A 10,802-nucleotide genomic window follows, 5' to 3' on the forward strand; every position below is an offset into this window, starting at 1 on the left:
TCGTGTTCTGGTCTCAATTTGTTTTGAAGCAGTTCTCCCACGGATTCCATGGTCAAGAACATGGCAATTAATTTTCGATAACGCCTTTTATCATTTGATAGAGTCAAATTTGCTCTGATCAAAGCCTTCTTTACTACAGAGATTCCGTGGGGCTTGACCATTTAATTAAACAGAGGACGATTTCTAAGAGCTAACGCAGTGCCTTTTACATTTACCGCGCCCTAGGAACCCCCCGCAGCTCCATCTCCGCACACGGGGGCTTTCGATGCATTCTTGGAGAGGAGCCGTGCCTCCGCTGCGCCTCCCGAAGCAGGGGCTTCCCCGGCTCTCCGCCCCCCGCAGGCGGGCCGGGCTGCTGCGCAGGGCAGGGGCAGAGCCGGGCAGGGCAGAGCCCACCCGGGCTGCGGAGCCTGCCCGCTGCCGGGGGCTGCGGCGGGCGAGGAGCGCGGCCGGAGCGGGGCGGAGCGGCGGCGGCCCCCGGGCGGCGAGGGGCGGAGCGGGGGCAGCCCGGGGGCTGCGCTCCTCCCCCGGCACCGACGGCTCCGTCCCGCCGCCGCGGAAGCGCCGGGAGGGCGTCGGGGCGAGCGGCGTGGGGTCGGGTCGGGTGCTGCGCGGCGGGGGGACCGGGAGGGCGCAGACAGGAGGGGATAAAAGCCCGCTGTGTCGCCGCCGTGACTGGGAGTGTGCCGCCCGCCCTGCTCGCCCGCCGCCGGTGCCGAGCTCCGGGCCTCATCTCCACCGCCGGGGCCAGCGCTGCCTGCGGCCGCGGGGGAGCGCAGCGGAGCCGCTGCCGCGCTCCCGGCGTCCCGCCACTTGCCCGGAGCCGAGCGGAGCAGCATGCGGGGCAGGGGCTGCAGGCGGCGCCGGGGCCGGCATCGCGCTCCCCGGACATGAAGCGGCCATCGGAAGCTCCAGGTAACGCTGCCCGGGGTGCGGGGTGGCGGAGCAGACACCGCCGGTGCCCGGGCTGTGACGGGGCAGGGTCCGCAGGGGCAGGGGTCGGGGCGGACGGAGGCGAGCGCAGCCCGGCAGCGGGCGGGGAGCTCCGGTCCCTGCCCCCGCCAGGAGCGGCGGCCGTGGCCGCGCCTGCCCCGGTCAGAGCCCCCTCGGGATGCTCGCGGGTGCCCCCGGTCCCATGTCCCCTTTAGCTGCTCGGGCTGGCCGAAACTTTGCCCTCCGCCGACTCCCGTTGGGAATCTGGGGCTGCAGCGGCAATCCCCGACGTGAGACTGGTAGGAGACCTCCCCAAGTCGTATGGAAAGAGGTTTCTACGTAATTTAGCCATCAGATTCATTTTTGGAGGCGGTGAGGATCTTTCGCTGGGCAACTAAACTTTGGTAAGATCTGACATTGCTTGGAGACTGGTTACTGATACGGTAATAGGCACTGCCACTTACCGTTGCATTTTTTCTTTATTATTTGCTGATCTCCTTAGCAACTAAAGTGATTTACAAGGTTGAAGCTTGGTTGCAGCTTGGTATACAAAGTAACATGGCAAGAGGGATGAATTTGTTGTTTCACTGATGTGTGTTTCCCTTGTACTGCCTCAGAGGGATAAGAGCTGCAGAGATGTTGACTTCACGTAGCTGTACTGCTGTAAAGAGACTGTTGATTAGTCCAACTGAGGCTCTTGTACGTCACCCAGTTTCTCTTCTGTGTCTCGGTTTTCTTTAAGACAAGTGAGTTATCGTGTTTTAAGAAGAAAAAAAAATCTCTGTTCAAGGAAATTCAATCTTTAGTGAGGGATTAGTGGGAGATGATAGTTTTATGTGGCTAAGGTTACTAGGACAAATTAATCTCTAATTCAGCATGATTGAGGTCTGGCCAGATGCTGGCTGGAGAGAACACTCCATTTGCCTTGCTGATCTCAGGATCAGCTTGCTGCAAATATGATGTAAAGCCATTTTTTCATCACTGTTAGGTCCTGCACCAAGCACAGTTTAGCCCACTTCAGGGATTTAGTCCAGTGTATCAAGATATCTCCCAGATGTAGCTCAACAACAGTCTTTGCTGTTCAATCTATCATGTCACTAAATCTCATGGATTATGTTTGGGTAATCTGTATCTGTTGAGTCAAAGATTCTGAGCACAGCTGTCAGGATGATTTGATGCAGAGTACCTTTTCCACTCAGGAATGATAAAGACAGAGTAGAGCCTGGAGGCTGAGGAAAGGTGGCTGTTGTATGAATATTTCCTCTGACAGTATCACACACACACAAGGAATGTGAGTTTATGCAGACCTTCCTTAAAAATGTAACTTTTAAAAATACTAATTGCATAGGATGCCATTAGTCTATATGTAATTAATGGCTGTCTCATGTATTTGAACAGGATTTGTAAAGTTGGGACTAAAACCAGTAATAATACTTGTATAATATTGATGTTATAATTTAATAAAACTCCATTCTAAAAATCACTTCTACTTCTGAGTTCATGAGGAACCTTTGTCAAATGTCACGTCAGAAAAAAATAGGGCTGTGAGAACACAAATACCTGAGCCATCACTTTTTTATTTCATGTATTGCTGTATTTGACTAGTACAGCCCTAATTCATCTGATATGTAGACTAGTAGAGGGGAAGAGCACCTGTGTGGACATTGGAAGTTAATGAGAGGTGCAGAGATGTATTAATGTCTTATGGGCTGGTGAGACTGAGGGGAGGCTCAATAGAAGGCAGTCACAGGAGATGTGGTACAAGAGAAGGAGGTAGGGGATGTAAAGTGGTGTGAACCTTCTGGAAAATGAAATGAGTGCTTGCTCTCTTTAGGGGCTCAACACTATTCCTGCGGTAGTACCACAGGCAGCAGGGTTGTGTGCCAGTATATGTGTTTTCACTGTGCAAAAAGTACCAGCCAGATGTAGGACTATTTGTATCACCAGTGTACAGGAAAATGCTTTACAGTACGAATAGCACCTACCAATTTGATTTTTTAACAGTGAAAAGACTAACAGTAGTGTTTGCAAAACCATTCAGGTGAATTGTGGTCTCCAGTCCAATTCATTGCTTAAATTAAGAGATGTGAGACATAACAATTTTTTAGCAAAGTCTCAGATTAACTGGGAGAGGAAGTTTGGTGTACATGTTCCATTGGAGAAGCAACAATAAGCCTGAAGGTGCTAACAGAGGATGAGAAAAGTGGTGTAGATATTATTAATTAGTGAGAGAGAGAGCCCAGAGAAAGGAATGTTAAGAACATTAGTTGATCTTCAAGTGATAACTGATGGTGGGACTGTATGTTCCCTTTTCCATAAGCAGGTCTAGGTTCTCGTTACTTTTAAAAACAAAACAACAAACATCCAACCCCCTCAGAAATAAACAAGAAACAACAACAAACATCCACATTAAAAAGTTCAAAACCAAGAACCAAATCCTTAGCTTCTCTAGAATGTGATTGGTTGTAGTCAATTTTGCTGTTTCTGAGGATTTTCCCTATGGTAGCAGGGTATGTCCCGCCTTTCTTGAACAGTTTAGAAGCACGTGCACCATTGCTGTTCAGATGAATCATCTCTGGGAGCAATGTAGTTTTTGGCACTGAACTTAAAATATTGCACTTTAGCATCACAAAAAAGTTATTTATTTGAGCAGAATCCAAAAACAAAACTCCCGACCATGCCCTTCACTTTTACTATAAATCAGAAAAGGTATCTACGCAGCTCATTTAGAAATAATGGTTGAGTACTTGGCCAAAGTCTGTTGGCACTTGTTAGCTGATAGTATTCAATGGCAATATCTCTCTTGAGAAAATCTGCAGCATTGAAATTTCTAAAATAAGACTTCTCTAAGACCTGAGATGAAACAAAATGCCAGGTTTTTTAATATGAGGCTAATTGTAGGCTTTGTTCTTCTTGCTACTTAACACTTTACAACCCAGAAATGTTTATGCAAGCATTTTGAGTAAGTTAAAAGGATCACATACCCTATAAATATTTATGTTGAGCATTCTTGGCTTTGGAGAACATCTGGGGTAATTTGTGCAGAAGATACGGGGAACGCAGGTTGAAGAACAAGTTGCAACTCAACAGTCGTACTCTCCAAAAGAGTAAAGAACTTTTTGGGAATGTAGGCACTACACTACAAGTTGGGCATGGAAAGAAAGTCTTCTGCTCATCAGAGTACTCTTTAAATACTCTAAATACTCTTGTGTGTCCTGTGGTATGTTTAGGAGGTCTGTAATTTGGATTTGCCCTGCCAGACAAGTCAGGTTATCTGAAACAGTTTTCGTTTTGCAGCTCCAGTGAGCTTTGAAAATGGACAATCCAGTTTTCAGCCCTTTTAGATTGTTTTTTGCTCCTTAGAACTAAAAAGTATTATGCTGATATACACCAGTGACTGGTGTGTGTCTGCCCATGGGATTTGGTTGCAGACTAGCTTGGAGTTTCTGATGAGGTAGTTGTAGGCATGGACAGAAGAAAATATGCAAGATTAATGTAGTGTATTAAATTTGGTAACCCTTACAAACCTGAGCATTGATCTAATATGTCCCATTTGGAGGATCTCTAGGATCATAGGATTTATATAATCCAGGATTATATTCAACATGGGATATAATTTTTTTAAGTGCCATTCACTTGTTGCAAGTGCACTTATATTGAAAATCAGGCTGCAGAGCTTGCAGACTCAGGCATTCACATATTGGTGGGAAAGGCAACCTTTGCAGCTAATGTTCATGTCCTTTCTAATCCAGTCTCAAGGCACGTGGTTTTATGGTAATGTAGTATTCAGATGCCTTGCTTCATACGGTAGACTAACTAAATGAGCAATTACTAAATACCTTCTTCATCTGCCAGTGTGTTTTCACTGTGCCTTATGTCTGTATGTCATACAAATTCACACTGCAGTACAGAATTATTTTTTTTATGGCAGTTTCTCTAATGCTTCATAGGTTTCACCCTCTAGAAGAACTTGTATCTATTAATTGTTGCTATAGACTACCTAACTAGCAAAAACAAATAAGTAAGGAGCTTAGGACTGATTAAAAAATACTCCTCTGGATTCCTAACTTTCCATTGAGAACCCCATGCAGTTAGAGGCTTCAGGAAACTTTAAAAGCCTAGGAGAATTTATGAATCTTGATATTAAACTTTAATTCAAGCCAATCAATTTATTTTTACAATATTTCTATAGCTAAAATAATGTTAGTGTATCCCTTGTATAAACAAGGGATTCCCTGTGCAATCAGAAGTGCCAGATAGAGTCACAGCATTTTGACTCTCATCTCAGCACTTCCTCCCATCAGTCCTTCCCAAATTTAACATACAGAGGTTCCTTATTTTAAAGTGGCAAGCTGGTGACTGTAACATGTTCATTATTTTGTAATAGTTACCAGTTCACATGGTTTGCCTGATCTCACAGGACTTTTGTGGCAAAGGCTAGGACAGCTGCAGTTCTCAGGGATAAGGATTTATCAAGCTCTTGATGTAATAACCCATTATTCACCGTGTTCTTCCTCAGAACCTGTGCACAGTGTCATGAAAGGTTTTGGGGGTAAAATTGAGCAATCATGTAACCAGGGACTGTATATAAAATCTTAAATGAAAATAGAAATGCAATTCTGACACTTTTGAGCATTTGAGTTGGCAGTCCTGCAATTCTCTTAATTTTTTTTTCTTTTTAATGGAAACAAAGCTAATGTATATATAAATTGTTGTGAAAGGTGAAATGTCCCATTCTCCCATGCTGCCTTCATATTTCTTTTAATGGGTCTTTATGAGGTTCAGCTCTTTAGTTTCATAGCATATCTTTTACCACTTCTAGCACTTAGGAGTAGATTTGTCAGCAGAAGACAGCAGCCTGCCAGATTGGCAGAAGGTCACAGAAGAAGGAAATAAAGAACTGAAGAGGAGTGAAAATTTTTGCTTTTTGCATATATTAATTAATTGCATCAGTAATCATGGGTTCTTAAATAGCAGATGTAAATTCTCTGGAGAGGTATTCTCTAAGGTTTACCTCCTGAAACTCTTGTTTGTCTTCTGCTTAGTCCTCTTCTTTTTCTTTGCACCCTCCTCATCTGCTTTTCCAGTCTCATATGCCTTGACTGACTTCTACATCCTCAGACTACCTCCTCCTCAGTTTCTTTAGTAGCAGTGATGATGCTCCCTTAGCATCCATCCCCCCTGGTTTTGCACTTCCTTCCCTATGTCTCTTACCCTTCTCTCTCCCCTTCTTTAACTGTCCCTCTGCCCTGCTGCCCTCTACCACTTAGGTCTTGATTTTAATTTTTTTGCCCTCAAGGCACATCTTGTCTTTGTCCATCTTGCATCATCAGAGAATACAATTTCTTTTATTCTGCTCCTTTCCATCTGAGGCTGCTTCTTTCTCCTCATCCCACTGTCCACAGGCTCCTGACCATAGCCACTACCAGCAGCTCTGAGCAGATATGTCAGGGTTTATCCTGCTCAGATACTGCTCCAACAGGTGGGGGAGATTGGAGAAATGAGTTTGAGAGTAATAATGTGGGGGTGAATACCACATCTGAACTCTGAAAGGGTGACAGTAATCAATGCAGATAAACTCACCTCTGAATTTACTGACAAACTCTAAACAGGTACCAGGGAGAGCAAGAGTGAATAGAAATGTTTATTCCTCAGCTATATATGTATAAATTTTCTCAGGAGATGGTAAAAAGCACATCCCTTAGCACAGAACCACTACTGTGCCAAATCTTACACCCCTGTTTCAAACAAGACTGACTCTAAAATATTATCAGAAAAGAGTATTGTTGGGTTTTTTCTGTCTACATATGAGCAAAGTCTTTACTAAGTTTTGAGAAACAGCTGACTCATCCTTACTGAATGTTCCTGAAATTTGTGCCTGAGGTAAGCACTAGGCATAGATTTCTTCCTCATTACCTATATTGGCAAAGGTAGAAGAAGCAGAATACAAAATATTGCTATTGAACAACTTTAATAACTTTCAAAATAGGCTGTTGCTACCTGAACCATAAGTTACTGAATTAAAAAGAAAAAAAAAAAGGAAAGAAATTCACATGACATTTAAAGCCAGAAAGGCTGAGAAAATTCTTTGCTTGAAGACGTGTGACATTTTCTGATTGTAAAGAAAAGCATGTAACTGCTTCCCACTAGACAAGAAAAAAGCATTTTAGGATGAGGCTTTTTCTTTCTTCTACTGGGAATCTGTGTTGGTTTGGAAACACGTAGAGGATGCCATTGCCAAGTCATGCTCCACAGAGGAACATTTCCAATTCTTTTTTAATGAACTGTCAGAAATTGCATTACTTTGTCCAAGAATGAATAATAGTTGCATTCTTTTAGAAAACAAAAAATACTGTATCTACAGTATATATATTGAAACAGGAATGCAGAATTTCATGTTTGCATAAAACCAGTGTTAATTTTACATCACCTTAAAACTAGATTTTACCATTAATTGTATGAAAACCTAAGAATTAATTCTCTGTATTTTTCAAAAGGCCTAGGAAATGATGCAGAGTATGAATGGTAAATGTTAACATGCTGTACCTCTGTATCCCTCTTTTGACAGCAACGAGTGCAAAGCTAACTGCACAAGTAATCTGTGGCAAGGAGCACTGGGAGACAGCTAAAAGACAGTGACAATGTCTTTAAACTGGCAGACACTTCCTACCCGACTTGGAGTTTTTAAAGTGAGCTGCAGAGGACTCGCATGCCTCTTGGTCTTCACCATGAGTGTTTGTGGCAGTGCCCCGGGGATGTGTCCAGCAGCCTGCATCTGTGCCAGTGACATCGTGAGCTGCACAAATAAGAACCTCACTCGAGTGCCAGGAAATCTTTATAAATGTATGAAAAGGCTGGATCTGAGTTATAACAGAATTGGGATTTTGGAGCCTGAATGGGTCCCAGTGCTGTCTGAGAAACTGAACACTTTAATAGTCAATCATAATAGCATTAGCAGCATTAGCCCTGGAAGCTTTTCCATGACTCCGAACCTGAAGTATCTAGACTTGTCATCCAACAGCCTGAAAACTCTGAGCAGCCCTGTGTTCCATGAGCTAAAGGCACTGGAGGTTCTCCTGCTGTACAACAATCAAATAACACAGATCGAGTCTTTAGCCTTTGGAGGATTGTACAAATTGCAGAAACTGTACCTAAGCTACAACTTGGTCTCACATTTCCCACTGGACTTATATGTTGGAAAACATAAACTGACAGACCTTGTGTTGTTGGACATTTCCTTTAATCGCATCCAGACGATGCCTGTTCAGCGCCTGAGTTCAGTGCCAGCCAAACAACTTAGTGGAATTTATCTTCATGGCAACCCATTCTATTGTGACTGTGTCCTGTACTCCATGCTAATCTTCTGGTATCAAAGGCATTTCAGCTCAGTGGTGGACTTCAAGAATGAGTACAGCTGTTTGTTGCAGTCAGACCCGAGAGGTCATAATAAACTGCCTTTACTGCAGGACAGCTTTATGAATTGCTCTGAAAGTACCGTCAACAGCTCTTTCCAAGCCTTTGGGCTTATTCATGATGCCCAGGTTGGTGACAGGCTGATTGTACACTGTGACAGCAGAATCAGCGATACGGGCACACAGTTTGTTTGGGTTAGTCCAGACAATAGATTGCTGGAGCCAGACAGGGAGACTGATAACTTCAAGGTGTTTCCTAATGGCAGCCTGGAGATAACAGATGCCCAGCTAGAGAACTCAGGGCTGTATTCCTGCATTGCAATAAATAAGAAAAGACTATTAAATGAAACCGTAGAGGTCAGAATAAACGTTAGCAATTTCACAGTGAACAGGTCCCACGCTCATGAAGCATTTAATACAGCTTTTACCACCCTTGCTGCCTGTGTGGCCAGTATTATTTTAGTGCTGCTGTATCTCTATCTGACCCCCTGCCCGTGTCAATGTAAGGGAAAGAAGAAGAAGAGGAAGCTGAACCAAAGCAGTGCCCACCCATCCATACTGAATTCCGCGCTGGCGCAGGAGCTGCCTGCTGACGAGAAGAAGGCGAGCACCGGTAAACGGGTGGTGTTCCTGGAGCCTGTGCACGAGCCCAAACAGAGTCAGAATGGAAAGGTAAAACTGCTTCCTAATGACAGTGTCGTTACAGAGAGTATCTTAAAAACTACTCGAACAAAATCTGACTCTGACTCTGTCAACTCTGTGTTCTCAGATACGCCTTTCATGCCACCAGCTTAGTTTGCTGCCTGTGTTTGTATCGTGCAGTTCACTTTCTGAATACCTCCTTTGCCTGTAGCGAACCATCAGGACAGACAAATAAAAAGAGATAAAATGTTTTAAAAAGAGTCATGTTTTGTCAGTCCTTGAACTGCGTCTCCTCTGTGTAAAGGCCACGCAACAGTGATACCTCACTCAGGAAGAGCAAACAGCTTGTCATTAGTGGGAATATTTTTAATGCAAGCTTAGCCTTGGTTTTCCTCTGTGGTCCATACACAGCACTTTCTCATGCATGTTTAGAGACACTTTCAGTGCATACAGCTGACTCTGCAGAGGCTGACCCCTATGCAACACCCAGTCATGCTGATAACTCAGCTCTTCTGAATTGTGCACAGAAGCAACTTATGGCTAAGGAGAAAAATGTCCAGACTTTCTGCAATTCCTTTCACAGGCTTGTAAAATCTTTACATAAAATCACTACAGAAAAAAAAAATCACAATTTTTCTTGGCTGCTTGGCACAAAAGGATTAAATTTGCTACCAAAGCACCTAGCAGCACTTGATAAAGGTTTGTGGCCTCCAACTGAAAATATATTTGCAAATAATTGCTTGAAAATATTAAATGAGGGGCATTGTGATAATTTTATTCAAAAGAGAGTCATGAGGTTCCTTGTGAAATGTGTTTGCATTTGTTTATAAATGTTTCATGTAATGAAAACAGATAAAAGTTAACATGATACCTTTGCAGTTGCCTCAGTCAAAAAATGAAAGTTGCCAGGCATGAGGACTTACACAAATCAGCAGTAACTAATTAAGCTGTGATAACTGGATTGATTATAACCAACTGTCTTAACCTGCACTGCTCACTGTATGCTTGGCATCACATGTGGTAAACAAATCTGCACCATCACCAGGACTTCTGCTTCATCTTAGGGGTGAGTGACTTCTCTTCAAAGACAATTGTGAAGTCAGGGAAATATTTTAATATTTTTTTTCTGTGGCATATGTTTCTGCAGTCTTATCAAATTAGCTTCCTAATGTTTTTTCTTAAAAGAGGAAATGCAGTATTTGGACAAACTCATGAAAATATAAAATACTTTATACACTCTAAATTCAGAAAACACAGATTTTACCTAGACTTGGCCCTTGTCTTGTATGTACAGCTTTCTTGCATGCATCACAGTCAAAGCTTATAAGTCTGGTAAAACAGATCTGGGCTGGTTATGCAAAGTTGCACAAAGCATGTATTTTAATGAGCGTTTTGTTCTATTAGCTTTTTCTTTTATACGTTTTTCTTTTTTTTTTTGTTGTTTTTTTTGTTTTTTTAAGCTTGCTTACCTTGGGGCTGGGCTGGACTTTTGCAATCTTCCTCACATTGATAAGTAGGAACTTCAAAGGAGTTTCTCAGTAATTACAATTTACCAAAGATAAGTAAATGGAGCATGTCTGTCTGATTTTATTTTGGGGAAATATACTGAAAGAGTAAAGGATAAACTAAATCAGAATCAAAGGGCTACATGGTATGACAACTGTAATTTATTTTTGAGAAGCTTACTGTAGCAGCCACTTGCCACTTTTTGTGATTTATTTTGAGAGGCGTGTCAACATGCTAAAGCCTATATCTGGCTGAGCCAAAGCTATTGATTTGCTATGGAGAAATCCTGATGTAGCTAATTGTTTGAAG

The 10,802-nt window shown here is 43.0% G+C and overlaps 1 protein-coding gene across 1 annotated transcript; it reads left to right on the forward strand.

The window, feature by feature from the left end:
- Positions 1–526: 526 nt before the first annotated feature.
- Positions 527–9,245, forward strand: AMIGO2 (adhesion molecule with Ig like domain 2). The gene is made up of 2 exons (XM_079303518.1): positions 527–915; positions 7,502–9,245. The coding sequence occupies exon 2, from the start codon at positions 7,575–7,577 to the stop codon at positions 9,138–9,140; it is 1,566 nt and encodes a 521-aa protein (XP_079159644.1). The 5' UTR covers positions 527–915; positions 7,502–7,574; the 3' UTR covers positions 9,141–9,245.
- Positions 9,246–10,802: the final 1,557 nt, after the last annotated feature.

This window comes from Erithacus rubecula, assembly GCF_903797595.1.
Source record: "Erithacus rubecula genome assembly, chromosome: 4".
NCBI classification, from domain to species: Eukaryota; Metazoa; Chordata; class Aves; order Passeriformes; family Muscicapidae; genus Erithacus; species Erithacus rubecula.

What these genes read in the sequence shown, in the direction of transcription:
- AMIGO2 (XM_079303518.1), top strand. Translation starts at nt 7,575, where the DNA reads ATGTCTTTAAACTGGCAGACACTTCCTACCCGACTTGGAGTTTTTAAA.